This window comes from Anomaloglossus baeobatrachus, chromosome 1 (assembly GCF_048569485.1).
Source record: "Anomaloglossus baeobatrachus isolate aAnoBae1 chromosome 1, aAnoBae1.hap1, whole genome shotgun sequence".
Classification (NCBI taxonomy): Eukaryota; Metazoa; Chordata; class Amphibia; order Anura; family Aromobatidae; genus Anomaloglossus; species Anomaloglossus baeobatrachus.
The window spans coordinates 109,348,180-109,365,836 of NC_134353.1; the positions used below are offsets into that span (position 1 = coordinate 109,348,180).

The 17,657-nt window shown below is 45.0% G+C and overlaps 1 protein-coding gene across 1 annotated transcript in view; it reads right to left on the reverse strand.

The window, feature by feature from the left end:
- Window positions 1-17,657, reverse strand: part of ARAP2 (ArfGAP with RhoGAP domain, ankyrin repeat and PH domain 2) — a 494,936-nt gene that overhangs the window by 238,841 nt on the left and 238,438 nt on the right. Inside the window, exons 15-16 of the mRNA XM_075346952.1 lie at window positions 11,026-11,145; window positions 4,988-5,132 (exon numbers count right to left, since the gene is read on the reverse strand). Of these exons, the coding sequence (XP_075203067.1) occupies window positions 4,988-5,132; window positions 11,026-11,145 (265 nt within the window). The remainder of the gene's footprint in view (window positions 1-4,987; window positions 5,133-11,025; window positions 11,146-17,657) is intronic.

Consider the following 17,657-nt stretch of genomic DNA (forward strand, 5'->3'; position numbering starts at 1 on the left):
TCATGGGCAAAAATGTTTGTCTCTAGATGTGCAAAGTTGATAAAGAAATACCCTAAAAGACTTTCAACAGTAATTGCAGCAAAAAGTGGTACAATATATTATTGACTCAAGGGGGCTGAATATAAATGCATGTAGAAATATTCAGATTTATAATTTTGAAATATTTAGAAAATTATTTACCATTTCCTTTATATTTCCCAAATACTTGATAATTTGTGTTGGTATATCACATAAAATCCCAATAAAATAATTTATGTTTGTGGGTGTAACATGAAACATTTTGAAAAGTTCAGATTTTGATGCATTTCCTTTTGGAGAAAGTAAGCTTTTTATTTTATTTGGGAAAGCGTGTGAAATGAGAAGGGGGTTGTCCTAGCAATGGACAACCCCTTTAAAAATAAACATTTCTGCATCCATCTACTATGTAGACTCCAAAATAGAGGAGCCCAGTCAGCATCCCTATATCAATTGACATGTTAATGGTACTCAAATAATGAAAAAATGGAAACAAATGTTTCTAAATTACAATTTTTTAAGTATCGAGTATGAGAGCTATTTTCAATTTCTGAACAATTGTATAATGAATGTGCTGGATGAGACACTAGTCCAGAGACATTGTAGGCCATGGTAGCACATTTAGACCATGCAGGTTTTTCACAGTAGCATGACAATATGGAGACTTACACTGCTGTTGAAAAACCGCTCCTTTGGAAATATGGCTGCACCACTGATTCCACCACCAAAACAATATTTAGCCAAGCTGTTAGTTTACCTGGAATGAAGTTTTGAGGGGTCTGGCTATTGTATATTACGCCATCCACTGGGGTGATATGATGTTCCCTCAAAAAGTTATTTTCATGGCATTGATTTTTTTGTCAGTTTTGTAGCGTGTCATGTAGTGATCTATTTTGTGCTGCAAATTACGTTAGACATCATATACCAAGGCTAAGAGATATGTCAGGCTACTACTAGGTGGTGCTGGGACTCAGGTAGGAAAACCACTGAGTGCAATTATTCAGAAGCCCACTAGAGGTCGCTAAACCTAGCATAGCATAAGAGGTTGACTCTATCCCTCTGTAAGCTGTTGGCTACCGAAATGCTGCCTTTCCGCCTAGTGGACACACAGGATTTTAGAGACCTTATGTCTGTCGCTGTGCCCCAGTACCAGATGCCTAGTCACCACTACTTCTCTAAGAAAGGTGTGCCCGCGCTACACCAGCATGTCGCACACAACATCACCGCTTCCTTGAGAAACTCTGTGTGTGAACGGGTGCATTTCACCACCGATACTTGGACCAGTAAGCATGGACAGGGACGTTACATGTCGCTCACTGGGCACTGGGTAACTATGGTGATAGATGGTGAAGGGTCTGCTGCACAAGTCTTGCCGTCCCCACGACTTGTGTGTCAATCCTCTGTCCAAGTTCCGCCACTGCTTCTGCATCCTCCACCTCATCTGGGTCCTCCACCTCCGCCCCAAGCCTGCCTGGTCAGGCCACCAGCGTTCTCACTGCGCAGAATGAATCACGCACCCCTCATTTCTATGCTGGCAGCAGAGCGCAACGGCATCAGGCGGTCTTTAGCTTGACATGTCTTGGGAATAAGAGTCACACAGCTGAGGAGTTGTGGTCAGCTCTGCGGTCCGAGTTTAATAAATGGTTGTCTCCACTCAACCTGCAGCCTGGTAAGGCCGTGTGCGACAATGCTGCAAACCTGGGTGCGGCCCTTCGCCTGGGCAAGGTGACACACGTACCTTGTATGGCTCACGTGTTGAACCTTGTCGTGCAGCAATTTTTAACACAGTATCCCGGCCTAGATGGCCTTCTGAACATGGCACGAAAACTGTCTGCTCACTTCCGCCGTTCAAGCGCCGCAGCTGAGCGACTTGCATCGCTCCAGAAGTCTTTCGGCCTGCCGGTTCATCGCCTGAAATGCGATGTGGCGACACGCTGGAATTCAACTCTCCACATGTTACAGCGACTGTGGCAGCACCGCCGTGCCCTGGTGCAATACGTCATGACGTATAGCCTGGGCCAACGAGATGCAGAGGTGGGTCAGATCACCCTGATGGAGTGGTCTCAGATCAAGGACCTATGCACCCTTCTGCACAGTTTCGACATGGCGACGAATATGTTTAGCGCTGACAATGCCATTATCAGCATGACAATTCCAGTCATTTACATGCTGGAACACACGCTAAACACTATTCGGAGTCAGGGGGTGGGACAACAGGAAGGGGATGAACTACAGGAGGATTCATATGCGCAAGACACAACAACATCACCAAGGTCCAGACGTTCATCATCACCAAGGCGCCAGGCATGGGAGCATGGGGGACAGGGATCAACAAGGGCGCATGGTAGCAGGCGAGATGTTGAGGAAGGTGCAGGAGGACATGAAGAAATGGAGGACGAACTGTCCATGGACATGGAAGACTCAGCAGATGAGGGAGACCTTGGTCAAATTTCAGTTGAAGTAGGTTGGGGGGAGATGTCAGAGGAAGAAAGAACGGTTAGCACCTCTATGCCACAAACACAGCGTGGACTTGGTCCGCATGGCTGCGCAAGACACATGAGTGCCTTCTTGTTGCACTACCTCCAACATGACCCTCGTATTGTCAAAATTAGAAGTGATGATGACTACTGGCTTGCCACACTATTAGATCCCCGGTACAAGTCCAAATTTTGTGACATAATTCCAGCCATAGAAAGGGACGCACGTATGCAGGAGTATCAGCAGAAGCTGTTACTCGATCTTACATCCGCTTTTCCACCAAACAACCGTGCAGGTGCAGGGAGTGAATCTCCCAGTTGTAACTTGACAAACATGGGATGGTCTCGTCATCTTCAACAGTCTACACGTACCAGTAGGACCGTATCTGGTGCTGGTAACAGCAATTTTATGGAATCTTTTCATAATTTTTTTTAGACCCTCCTTTGCAAGGCCACCAGAGACAACAAGTCTGACACATAGTCAACGGCTGGAGAGGATGATACAGGAGTATCTACAAATGAACATCGATGCCATGACTTTGCAAATGGAGCCTTGCTCATTTTGGGTTTCAAATCTAGAAAAATGGCCAGAGCTATCCAGTTACGCCTTGGAGATTTTGTCGTGTCCAGCTGCCAGCGTTGTCTCTGAACTTGTCTTCAGTGCTGCTGGGTGTGTGCTGACAGATAAGCGCACGCGTCTGTCCAGGGACAATGTGGACAGACTGACGTTCATCAAAATGAACAAGTCATGGATCCAGAAGGAATTTACAACCCCTGTGTCATCCTGGGGAGAGTAAATGCTTGTGGATTTGGAATGTGCTTGATGCAAATCAAAACATCCTGTTTGCAACTAGGGCACAAGTGCTGCCACTGATGGGGTGGGTGTCTGTGTGGCCCAATTTTTTGAAAAAAGGGAGACTCCGCTTGGAGTAACCCTTGCTTGCTGTGTTTTTAAAAGAAGCCAAGATGAACAGAGCTGGGATCAGGAAAGACTTTGCTACCTACCCCGGTGTCATCCTGGGGACGGATAAGAACGGCGTATTTTGGAATGTGCTTGATGCAAATCTAGCTGTGAAGTGTACAACTAGGGCACAAGTGCTGCCACTGAATGGGTGGGTGTGTGTGGGGCACAATTTTTGGAAAAAAAGGGAGACTCCGCTTGGAGTAACCCTTGCTTACATTGTTTTTAAAAGAAGCCAAGATGAACAAGTCATGGTTCAGCAAAGACTTTATCCACCTACCGCGGTGTCATGCTGGGGACGGTTAATTATGGCGTATTTTTGAATGTGCTTGATGCAAATCTAGCTGTGAAGTGTACAACTGGGGCACAAGTGCTGCCACTGAATGGGTGGGTGTGTGTGGGGCCCAATTTTTGGAAAAAAGGGAGACTCCGCTTGGAGTCACCTTGCGGTGTTTTACATGACTTTAGAAGGGCGTGCCATGCCTATATCTTTGTCTCCTCCTCTTTTTCCTTGTCCAGCTCTTTTGTTTTTGCATAAGTATATGTCCTTGTCACTTTCCCATGTGTTTGTGTTGTGTTGTGAGTTGTTTGTGACCTTTTGGACACCTTTGAGGGTGTTTTCTAGGTGTTTTTATGTGTTTGTGATTGCCTGCCATTGTTTCCTATGCAGTTCGAGTTCGGTTCGTCGAACGTTTGACGAGCCGAACTCGAACGGGACCTCCGTTCGGCGAACCGACCTCGAGCCGAACCGGGACCGGTTCGCTCATCTCTAGTCATTTATGGTCACTCTATTTACAGTCTGTATGACTGACAAGGCGTAAGTGATAAACAAAGTTCTGCCTTCTTATCAAATGGCCATTTTTTTCTGAATGGCACTTTAAGCCATTCACCTTGATTCATACTGCAGCTTGCAGATTATCACTGCAGTCATTATTACCAGTCATAAAAGGAAATATTGATGGCAAGAGCGTAAGTAATAAAAAAAAGTAACATTTTGGAGGTTTGAACCTTAGATAAGGTTCGGTTTGTGACCTTCACTTGAACCGAACCTCAATGGAAGTCAGTCATTGGGTGATTCAGGTCTCTGCCCACATGCTGACAGCCATTAGAACACTTCTGGGGGCGGGTAGGCAGAGTTTTTCAATTTTTATGCTGCTGGCTTCAGTGGTTTGAACTCTTAACTCCCTCGAACTTTGAACTCGAACTTTGTTTTTTTGGAAGTTGGTTTCTGAACTTCAAACCTCAAGTTTGCTTATCATTAACTGGCACAAATTCTACATTTTTTACCCACTTCTGGCTTTGGCTTACAAGCACAGAATTGTTTTTCAACCCTTTTAATTAAAACTAAACGTCTACACTTCAATTAAGTCTATCTAATTTATTTATTTTTTATTTTTTTTTCATCTTAAATTAAAATAGTGACATGCAGAGTCCATATCATGAAGATTTAGTCACCGTGAAATGTTTTTGAACCTAACTTTATATCATGGCATATGTCACAAAATGTAGCACAAAACTTTTTTTATACTCTTACCTTGCATTTAGAGTAAATTCAGTTGAATGGACTTCCAAGCATATAGCTTCTCTTAAATCAATAAATCCTTCTGCATCCGAATGGTTTTCATCTTCATAATAACTCAGTAGGCCATTTTCTATTGTACACCACCAGTTTTTCATTTCTAAAATAAAAAATACCAATTACATTTAATGCAATGTGTAAAATTAAATATACAAATTAATATATTGTTGAAAGTAAAATACTTTTTAAATGTGGGCACATATATGAAATGTATCCACTGGTTTGTCTAATGTGTATTGGGAACCCAGATGGTTTTCCAGGATGGATATGAAATGAGCAACTGTAGAGTTGAACAGTTAACTCAATTTTGAGTTTTACACATATTTCTCCAGACAGAAGTTCCAGAACTATGTATGAATAACAATTAAAATGGAATGAATATTTATAGGGACGTTGAGAAAGGAATTTATGGAGAACATGCCAAAAGTACTGGGCCATGAGTGTCACAGCCCATCTTTAGGCTTTGGATCTCATGCAGTTGGGATCTGGCACAAAGAGTGTGCCAAAATGCTCAGACCGAGCCCGAGATGGGAGGTGTTCACTGGTCGAGGACTTGGTTTAAAATGCAATGTTGCCTGTCAGGTCATAAATGCAACTGTAGAAAGCTAGGCTGAAGGTGGAGTTGTCAAGAGTGACAAGTGACGCTGTGGACATGTCAATAAGATAATGCCCAGAAGGGAGTGGTCTGACTAAAAAGACTGCTGGAAGCTGGAGCTGGCACAATTTTCTCTGCCACCTGCTTACAGTAAGGAGCAGAGAGAAGCATCCTTACTCATAATGGTGAACTGAGATGGAAGTCAAGTGCCGCAGTCCGGCTGGTGAATGGAGAGAGTGATTATGTGCGTAGCAGGTGGTACGCTAATGCAACCAAGGGAGGTACCATGTATCAGGGTGCCAGCCCATGTTCTGGACTTTTGTGAGGCTAGAAAGGCGTGAGGCCTGGTGGCTGACAATGAAGTATGGCTGGGTAGATTGGCGGAGGTCACTAGATTGATATCTCAATTTTGATTAAGATCAAGGTGCAGCTGTTGCACAGGAAACAGTCCAGTAAGTGCTTTCATTTGCTTGGGGGTCTGCTATGGTCCAGGTGGTACAGAGGGCTGTGGCCTTTGTCTATGGATTGGACATATTGTGCCCATGGACCAGGCCAGAGAGGGGACCCCAGCAGGAGAAAAAGGAGATGTTGTGGAGAATGTTAGAAGGGTGGCGGGGTGCTCTGGCAGTCATGGCAGGGGCTGCCTTCTGGCTACAGCACAGCCCAGAATTCGTAGTATTCTGCACCACGGCCGCAGATCTAATGAAAGGAAAAGGGTGCTGGGACTTGTCGTGCAGGGCATACTCTTGCAGGCTGTAAGCCAGGACTCCCTCATTCTCATTCAGGGCCACTTCACAGTTGCCGACCACAGCAAGCCCCAGTGTCCCCAAACACCACACAGAGTCAGAGTTCTTCTTAACCAACATTTCTTTATTATCAACCATTTCAGCAGAGTTCACATCCCACCAAAGGTGGGCACCAATTTTCAACACAGTAGGGGTTATCAAATTTAGTAAATACAGTTCTCCATACAACCGCTTTGCTGCCTCACTGTAGCCGTTTCCCTTAGCAACTGGAACTCCATAAAATTTACCAGCCAGCCACATCCTTGGTACTTGGACCAACAAGCCACTCATCCCTTCTCTTATCTTCATTCTGTCGGGCAGATTCATAAAGTTCTTCAGTGGTCCGTCTCCCACCCACAGAGATTAGCTATCAGCTGTGACAGGGGTCCCTGGGGATGACTCTCTTCTGTCCCAGTCTGTCAAGACCTACTCCTTCTCCTGAGGAGCCCACTGACTTTCAGCCTCGAGAGGGGGTTCGTAGGGTATACACCAGGGGGCAGCCACCATCCAGGCCGTCTGGATTTCAAACTCTTGGGACGTGGTTCATTCAGCCCACCTCTCACCAGGGCCCCATGTGTCCTGTGCCAAGATTTGATCCTGCGGGTCCAAATTACTCCTTTAGGGGCTTCGCATCACACCTCCCACAGCTTCTCTGGGGGATTCTCCTGCGTTCACTTCCCCGTCTCCCCTTTTTATTCTCACTGCTCCACCCCACTAACCCCTTCTTTCCTAGCAGTACTAGGGAAGTGGCTGAGCACACTGTGGCAATCTTGCGGCCGTTTACCATAACAAACATGAAACAATTACCAAATACATGTACATGAAATACAATTAGGGTACCTTCACACTTAGCGATGCAGCAGCGATCCGACCAGCGATCTGACCTGGTCAGGATCGCTGCTGCATCGCTACATGGTCGCTGGTGAGCTGTCAAACAGGCAGATCTCACCAGCGACCAGTGAACAGCCCCCAGCCAGCAGCGACGTGCAAGCGACGCTGCGCTTGCACGGAGCCGCCGTCTGGAAGCTGCGGAGACTGGTAACTAAGGTAAACATCGGGTATGGTTACCCGATGTTTACATTAGTTACCAGCGCACAGCTGTGTGTGCAGGGAGCAGGGAGCCGCGCACACTGAGCGCTGGCTCCTTGCTCTCCTACCATAGCTACAGTACACATCGGGTTAATTAACCCGATGTGTAATGCAGCTACATGTTCAGAGAGCAGGGAGCCGCGCACACTGCTTAGCGCTGGCTCCTTGCTCTCCTAGCTGCTGTACACATCGGGTTAATTAACCCGATGTGTACAGCAGCTACATGTGCAGAGAGCCGGAGCCGGCAGCACAGGCAGCGTGAGAGCTGCAGAGGCTCGTAACTAAGGTAAATATCGGGTAACCACCTTGGTTACCCGATGTTTATCTTGGATACAGCTTACCTCAGCTGTCAGACGCCGGCTCCTGCTCCCTGCTTGCTTCATTTGTCGCTCTCTTGCTGTCACACACAGCGATCTGTGTGTCACAGCAGGAGAGCGGCTTTGAAGAAAACGAACCAGGGCTGTGTGTAACGAGCAGCGATCTCGCAGCAGGGGCCAGATCGCTGCTCAGTGTCACACACAGCGAGATCGCTAATGAGGTCACTGCTGCGTCACAAAAAGCGTGACTCAGCAGCGATCTCGGCAGCGATCTCGCTGTGTGTGAAGCACCCCTTAGTCTGCAGGTCTGGGGTGGGCTGAGCCCTTAACCCTTACAAGGACAGAGTAGTTATCTCTTAATTCCTTAGAGAAGGAATTCGATCGATGAGACAGCTGGAGCCAGAAGACGGAGAGGTCATGTTAAGAGGAAGGCTAGTTCCAGAGAGCTCTTCTAAAAAGTAAAGCTGGGACCAGACAGGTCCATTAGAAACTAGAAGAGATACTGTTTCTATTCTCACTTGAGACTGAATGGGCCTAGACTGAGCCTTATTGGATGAAAAGTAAACTGCCATCACCAGAAACCTTGTAAAATGTGACTTGGTATTATACAGAAGTTTCCTTGAAGTGTATTTCCTGCTGCACTGTGTAACTGGGTTTATTGTGAAGAAAATGAAACTTCGTTTATACCAATATTTCTGATTTCTTTAACCTGGAGCGGTCGCATGCCGGAAAGAACGTGGCAGTCGCAAAGTTGAAGGTGTTCACGGTATTAACAATACCACACACACAGAGCCAGAATCCCTCATTTTCTGCAGGCTGATTAAGAATTTAGGAAGTACGACTCGCCTGTGGACACTGCCTAGAGTCACGTTACACTTATACCCCTTTTAGGTGTGTCAAATGTACCAATTTTTCCTGTAAGGCGGGCTTTGCACACTACGACATCGCAGGTGCGATGTCGGTGGGGTCAAATCGAAAGTGACGCACATCCGGCATCACTTGCGATGTCGTAGTGTGTAAATCCTAGATGATACGATGAACGAGCGCAAAATCGTCGTCATCGTATCATCGCTGCAGCCTCCGACATTTCCATAATGCCGGGGGAGCGACAGGTACGATGTAGTTCCTCGCTCCTGCGGCAGCACACATCGCTGTGTGTGAAGCCGCAGGAGCGAGGAACTTCACCTTACCTGCCTCCCGGCTGCAATGAGAAGGACGGAGGTGGGCGGGATGTTTACATCCTGCTCATCTCCGCCCCTCCACTTCAATTGGCCGCCTGCCGTGTGACGTCACTGTGACGCCGCACGACCCGCCCCCTAAGGAAGGAGGCGGGTCGCCGGCCAGAGGGACGTCGCACGGCAGGTATGTGCGTGTAAAGCTGCCGTAGCGATAATAATCGCTACGGCAGCTTTCACTATATATCGAACGTGCGACGGGGGCGGGACTATCGCTGCAGCATCGGTAACACATTGTTACCGATGTTGCAACGTGCAAAGCCCGCCTAAACGTGACTGATCAATTATTGAGTATAAAATTAAGGGCAACATAAAAAGTGTGATTGAAAACTGATTGAAGGAAAAAGCAGACTAGTATTAGAACTCACTTTCTTCTGAAAACAATCATGATAGAGTAGAGAATAATTTTAAAATTTCATATTGTGATTATAGGGGATTTCAACATCTACAGTACTTGCTACCATTTTCAGTTAACTCTTAAGTTTTCCGTTCCATCAAATCTGTGTATGAAACACAGAAAATTTGCAGAAATGGAACAAATTTTAAATTTAAACAACCCAAACCTGAACTATTATAGTGAATTAGGGATTACTTTTAGCTTATAGGGTTTTCTATTATTGTGTTAACTATATATATCATATTCGTCATTTTATAAGACGCACAGAATTATAAGGCACACCCCAAATTTAGAGATTAAAAAGGTAAAAAAAAATAATGTGGTCCATCTTATACGGCTGTGGTGTCTTACCGGAAACCGGAGAGGGGGAAGTAGCGGTGGTGAAGCGTGGTTACAGGAGGCAGGGGGAGTGCTGGAGTAGGGGGATACTGCAGACACTGTGGAGGGGTCTTTGCTGGTAGCATTGGGGGCTGTAATAGCAGTGGTGGGGGCAGTGATGGCAGCGGTGGGGACTGTGCTGGCAGCATTCGGACTGTGCTGGCTGTGTGGAGCAGAGTGGTGTGGCAAGTGTCCCAGATGCTCTGTCGGCGGTGTGGTCTTCAAAGAAATGACGCCCGGAGATGGCACATGTGCAGATGAGATCTTGAACAGACAGCTCCAACTGTGCATGTGCTGACTCCGAGCACCATTATTTGAAGCCACAGCATCTGGGACACCCACCTCGCTGCCCTGCTCCACACAGCTACCGCACAGCCAGCCGGTGGCACTGACAGCCACCCATATAGACAGCTGCCTGCACAAACAGCTGCCTGCACAGACAGCCGCCCGCACAGACAGCCACCCACACAGACAGCCGCCCGCATGGCAGCCAGCACGGCAGCCAGCACAGCGCCTATTTTCCACCTCCCAGTAAGCTACATTTTAAGACGCACCCCTCATTTTCCTCCCAAATTTTTGAGAGGAAAAGTGCGTCTTATAGTACAAAAAATGTGGTACTTTGCTTTTCTAAAATGGAGCTTCTGGTGCAAAAAATTACAGTTTCATATCCAAACTATTTATGTTATATTCTTGCTGACTATCTTAAGTGTGTCTTATTGACATTAAACAAATTTTCCCACAAAGTTCATTTGAATATGTAGATACTTGAATAATAATAAGTTCCACATTTAAGTGTTGGTGAAAAAAAATGATCCTGTGCTTAGATAATCTTATATATGTGCCCCTACTAAAAACAAATTCCAAACAACCATGTCAGAAGTCTGTTTTTTTCCCACAATCTCTCAATATTTGGAATGGTTTCTTAATAGTACGCTATGTGGTAAAATGAATGGTGACATTTAAAAGTATATCCTTTCCTACAAAAAACAAGCCCTAAAATTTCTGTATGTAGAGAGAAAAAAAAAAAGTTAGGGTTCTGGGAAAAAATTAAAATGCAAAATTGAAAATTGGCCACATTGCGAAGGGGTTGAAATTAACTTTGCTCATGGGAAAACCTCCCTTAACTATTAATGTAAAAGTTAATTATTAGCATTAACTATCTCAATTTTTATTTTAAATATTAATTTAACTATTTACCTTCTTTTAATTTGCGGTTTGCAGACAACTTAGAAGTTGAAGATGCCTTGTACAAAAATCCAGAATAGGACAGATTTGGATTGCTTCCATTTGCCGACAGAACTTCAGATGACATGTAGTCTAAAATGTTTAAAATAATAATTGTTCATATTTACTAAAATAAAAGGATTTTTCCAATAATTTTTCTTACTGCATATTATATTTAATGGATTACAAGTTTATGCTGTTCAGTATTTCAACACTTTTAAATATTTCATGTATTTAAAATAAAAAAAATAAGATCTTTACAACTAACACTGGGGAACAATTTGAAAAAAAAATTCTGTTGAGTTAGGTTTTTGAGCTGATTGATACTAAAATTGGCATGCTGATTCCAAAAATGTAGTCAGTTTTTTTCTATCACGTCAAGTTTTTCCTCCTCAACTTACCTGCCATAGAAGCACAATTGCACTGATTTCTGTAATAAGACTTGTTATCTGAGTACAATTCGACTCATATAGAGCTACGTGGCAACTGGTAAGAGTAGTCACAACTGAGACAGTGTGGTGAGAGGTGTGTGCAGCTCCCAATACGTCATAATTATCAATATCTTTACACAAAAAATATATCATAGTAGGAATAAATAGGATTTGTGATAGCTTTTCTCTTTACATTGGGCGCTTAGTTGTAATTTATATATCTTTTATGATTTTTTTCTTTGTTAGTTTTCAAAGCTTGTAACTTTCGATCTCAGTGTTTTATTTACTTATGTACATATTTCCTTTGTTTCAGATCATGTCTGCTCCTTCTTCCTCTCGTCGTAAAAGCCTAAACAACCCTGACTCCTTCTGCTATATTTGTGGTGTTTTCACCATTCCAGTTCAAAGGGCAAACATCAGTGCATTTGTCAAACAGGCATATTTTGCATATTTTAAAGTAAAACTCGGTGATCAAGATAAGCCATGGGCCCCTCACATAGTGTGCAAGCAGTGTGTCGAGAGATTACGGATGTTGACCAAAGGAACACGTGAAAAGTTGGCATTTGGTATCCCCATGGTGTGGAGAGAGCAAAAAAGTCATTCCACAGACTGTTACTTCTGTTTAGTGAAAACATCAGGATTTAACAGGAAAAATAAAAGTAAAATAGAATATCCAAATCTACCGTCAGCTATCAGACCAATGCCTCATTCAGCGGAAATTCCAGTGCCAGTTTTCGAACAGATACCATCTCTAGAAGTTCTGAGTGATGTTGACGAACACAGTGACAGCAATGATGCAGGATTTGAAATTCACAAGGATTCAGTTCGTAAGGGATTTGATCAGCACAAGTTAAATTATTTAGCACGTGAATTGGGCTTATCAAAAAAAGCTTCAGAATTACTAGCATCAAGGCTGAATGAGAAACAGTTACTTGAACAAGGAGCGAAGGTATCATACTTTCTGTACTAGAGAAAGTACATTTTTGCAGTACTTTCGGTGTGACAGCGGTTTTGTGTTTTGCCATAATATTCCTGGTTTACTACAAGAATTAGGGCTTTCAATGTAAAATCCAAATGAATGGCGACTGTTTATTGATAGCTCAAAGCGGAGTCTTAAGTGTGTCCTTCTACACAATGGCAATTTATTTGGTTCAGTCCCTATTGGGCATTCTGTCTCTCTTCGTGAAGAACATGGAGATGTAAAGAGAGTTATTGAGTTATTGAAATATGACACACACAATTGGATCATCTGTGTTAACCTTAAAATGGTTTGCTTCCTTCTTGGTCAGCAACGTGGGTACACAAAATATCCCTGCGTTCTCTGTATGTCGGATAGCAGAGCTCGAGAAAAGCATTGGGTTGAGTTGAATTGGCCTCCAAGATCTGGTCTTAAACCTGGAGATCCTAACATTCTACATCAGCCACTTGTTGACAGGAAGAATATACTATTCCCACCTCTGCACCAGAGATGAGCGAACCAGCCGCGGTTCGGCTCCAGTTCGGTTCGTCGAACGGAAGTCTTGTTCGTGTTCAGTTCGGCGAACGTTCGACGAACCGAACTCGAACTGCATAGGAAACAATGGCAGGCAATCACAAACACATAAAAACACCTAGAAAACACCCTCAAAGGTGTCCAAAAGGTGACAAACAACTCACAACACAACACAAACACATGGAAAAGTGACAAGGACATATACTCATGCGAAAACAAAAGACCTGGACAAGGAAAAAGAGGAGGAGACACAGATATAGGCATGGCACGCCCTTCTAAAATCATGTAAAACACCGCAAGGTGACTCCAAGCGGAGTCTCCCTTTTTTCCAAAAATTGGGCCCCACAAACACCCACCCCATCAGTGGCAGCACTTGTGCCCCAGTTGCACACTTCACAGGTAGATTTGCATCAAGCTTATTCAAAAACACGCCATACTTATCTAACTACCCCGGTGTCATCTTGGGGATGGTTAAGTCTTTGCTGAACCATGACTTGTTCATCTTGGCTCCCTTTAAAAAACACAGCAAGCAAGGGTTACTCCAAGCGGAGTCTCCTTTTTTTCCAAAAATTGGGCCCCACACACACCCACCCCATCAGTGGCAGCACTTGTGCCCCAGTTGTACACTTCACAGGTAGATTTGCATCAAGCACATTCAAAAATATGCCATACTTAACCATCCCCAGGATGACACCGGGGTAGTTAGCTAAGTCTTTGCTGAACCATGACTTGTTCATCTTGGCTCCTTTTAAAAAACACAGCAAGCAAGGGTTACTCCAAGCGGAGTCAACCTTTTTTTCCAAAAAGTGGGCGACACACACACCCCATCAGTGGCAGCACTTGTGCCCTAGTTGCAAACAGGATGTTTTGATTTGCATCAAGCACATTCCAAATCCACAAGCATTTTCTCTCCCCAGGATGACACAGGGGTAGTAAATTCCTTGTGGATCCATGACTTGTTCATTTTGATGAACGTTAGTCTGTCTACATTGTCACTGGACAGACGCGTGCGCTTATCTGTCAGCACACACCCAGTAGCACTGAAGACACGTTCAGAGACAACGCTGGCAGCTGGACACGACAAAATCTCCAAGGCGTAAGTGGAGAGCTCTGGCCATTTTTCAAGATTTGAAGCCAAAAATGAGCAAGGCTCCATTTGCAAAGTCATGGCATCGATGTTCATTTGGAGATACTCCTGTATAATCCTCTCCAGCCGTTGACTATGTGTCAGACTTGTTGTCTCTGGTGGCCTTGCAAAGGAGGGTCTAAAAAAATTATGAAAAGATTCAATAAAATTGCTGTTACCAGCACCAGATACGGTGCTACTGGTACGGGTAGACTGTTGGAGATGACGAGACCGTCCCATGTTTGTCAAGTTACAACTGGGAGATTCACTCTCTGCACCTGCATGGTTGTTTGGTGGAAAAGCCGAGCTAAGATCGAGTAACAGCTTCTGCTGATACTCCTGCATATGTGCGTCCCTTTCTATGGCTGGAATTATGTCACAAAATTTGGACTTGTACCGGGGATCTAATAGTGTGGCAAGCCAGTAGTCATCATCACTTCTAATTTTGACAATACGAGGGTCATGTTGGAGGTAGTGCAGCAAGAAGGCGCTCATGTGTCTTGTGCATCCATGCAGACCAAGTCCTCACTGTGTTTGTGGCATAGAGGTACTAACCATTCTTTCTTCCTCTGACATCTCCCCCCAACCTCTTTCAACTGAAATTTGACCAAGGTCTCCCTCATCCGCTGAGTCTTCCATGTCCATGGACAGTTCGTCCATGTTTCTTCATGTTCTCCATCCATAAGGTTATTATATCGTGGAGAGGTCACCTACATTTGTATGGTGATTTACCTCTAGGGGCTGCTACTTGGTCCTTGGCTTAATTGTTGGGACAGACCCCATAATCATTTTTCTGTTCCCCCTTTACATAATTGAATAGTCCCTGTTATAAAATGGAGAGGTTTATAAATAATAAACCAATGTACAATCATACCAGATATATTCTGGGGTTATACTGCATGTTCATATAGGGGTTAATGGGTGCCGGTTTTGCACCTTGTATAAAATATATCCCCTTGGTTTACCAGGTATTTTCTGGGACACTTTATCATAAGCAGGAATGTTATGTCCTGATAGGAGCGATTTGTTTATGGATTGAGTACTGCTATACTTGTGGAGTTTTATCTGTGACAGGATTTGATGCTGCCTATGAACAGGCGTGATATGGTTAACCAGGGGGGGAGGATTTGCTCTCCTCCACTGTGATGACGCTGTTCTATACTTGGACGCTGGGCAAGCCTTTCTCTGTGCTAGAATGTATGGCCTTACATCAGCTACATGGGGTATTCAGTCCCATGTGACGGCGATATGTTTTCTGATAGGTTGTTAGGGAGGAGCGTCATGAATATGGGCGGGACGCTCCTTAGCAACGGTGAAACAGCCGGCTGATTGGCCGATAGAGCTGTAGCATCAGAGACTGTCATTGTGCTGGAATGTATGGGCTTACATCGGGAGTATGAGGTTTTCTGTCCCATGTGACGGGGATACCTCGCAGCGATTGGCTGTTAGGGACTCCTTGATGAGCCCCTTCCTCAGTAATGACGATACTGATGGCGGATTGGCGGCCAGAGCGGCAGCGTCAGAGACATGTGCAGTAGTGCTCTTTAGGGGGATTATGTGCTCTAGTGTCTGGTGAAAATGGACATGCGCAGTGATGACCTGAGGACGGTAGCCTGGTATGTTAATTCTCCATAGTGGACCTCTAGAGTTTCAAGGTCTGGCTTATTTAAATCCATGATTCAATGGCGCTGGCCACTACCATACATGATGCTGGGATGTATATCTTTTATCATGAGGCCATGTAAACAGCATCTAATTGAGGGAAGTACATCTTGTCCCCATTGTATACTGATAGACATGCTGTAGGCTGATTGTGGCAGCAGATGTCCTTGTTTTTGTACTGTACCTGTAAAATTGTGTATTGAGGTATTTATCCTCTAATTGGACTCTCTGTGGAGTATTACATTTAGTGTCCATTACTGAGATTATTAGGCACAGATACCATCCCTATATTGGTAGGGTCAACTAGGGTGAGTGAGGGACAGCCGTCGAGGAACGGGGGCGCTCAGCTAAGTTAGGGCGTCATACCCTCCGTTGCCAGGCAGGGCCAGGTAAAGTGACACATTAGGGTCACTTTAACATTACTAAATTTGGACAGACCTGGTCATTTGATCTGCCCCTGCAGATATCATAACTTATTGCTGTACCCGTTTATAGTTGTTCCCCTCCATGTGCCTATAGAATTGATAATTGAGGTACTCCTTTTATCAAAATGGAGTATTATATACTATGTTGGTGAGAGTATTTGGTACAGATACTATCATCCTTTGGTAGGGTCGAGTAGGGTGAGTGAGGGTCAGCCGTCGAGGAACGGGGGCGCCCAGCTACGTTAGGGCGTCATACCCTCCGTTGTCAGGCAGAGCCAGATATAGTGACATATTAGGGTCACTTTAGTATAAATAAATTTTGGATTGGCTTTTCTATCTTTATATTTGCCTGTGTAAACTTCAGAATATATGGTTGCACCTGACCCTTAATAGCTCCCCTTTTATTTATTATTTTTTGGAGTTTTTTCACCTGGACGATTTTAATATTTAATTAATAAAAATAATGTTTTAAAGGGATTGTAATGCACACTTGTTAATCAGATTTTGAACATTCCCATTGGTATACTAATTTGTTAGACTTCTCCTGCCGCTTCCTCAACATTTCGCCTGCTACCATGCGCCCTTGTTGATCCCTGTCGCCCATGGTCCCATGCCTGCCGCGTTGGTGATGATGAACGTCTGGACCTTGGTGATGTTGTTGTGTCTTGCACATATGAATCCTCCTGTAGTTCCTCCCCTTCCTGTTGTCCCACCCCCTGACTCCGAATAGTGTTTAGCGTGTGCTCCAGCATGTAAATGACTAGAGTTGTCATGCTGATAATGGCATTGTCAGCGCTAAACATGTTCGTCGCCATGTCGAAACTGTGCAGAAGGGTGCATAGGTCCTTGATCTGAGACCACTCCATCAGGGTGATCTGCCCCACCTCTGCATCTCGTTGGCCCAGGCTATACGTCAGACGTATTGCACCAGGGCTCGGCGGTGCTGCCACAGTCGCTGTAACATGTGGAGAGTCGAGTTCCAGCGTGTCGCCACATCGCATTTCAGGCGATGAACCGGCAGGCCGAAAGACTTCTGGAGCGATGCAAGTCGCTCAGCTGCGGCAGTTGAACGGCGGAAGTGAGCAGACAATTTTTGTGCCCTGGTCAGAAGGCCATCTAGGCCGGGATAGTGTGTTAAAAATTGCTGGACAACAAGGTTCAACACGTGAGCCATACAAGGCACGTGTGTCACCTTGCCCAGGCGAAGGGCCGCACCCAGGTTTGCAGCATTGTCGCACACAGCCTTACCAGGCTGCAGGTTGAGTGGAGACAACCATTTATTAAACTCAGTCTCCAGAGCTGCCCACGACTCATTCGCTGTGTGACTCCTATTTCCAAGACAGGTCAAGCTAAAGACCGCCTGATGCCGTTGCGCTCTGCTGCCAGCATAGTAATGAGGGGTGCGTGATTCCTTCTGCGCAGTTAGAACGCTGGTGGCCTGACCAGGCAGGCTTGGGGCGGAGATGGAG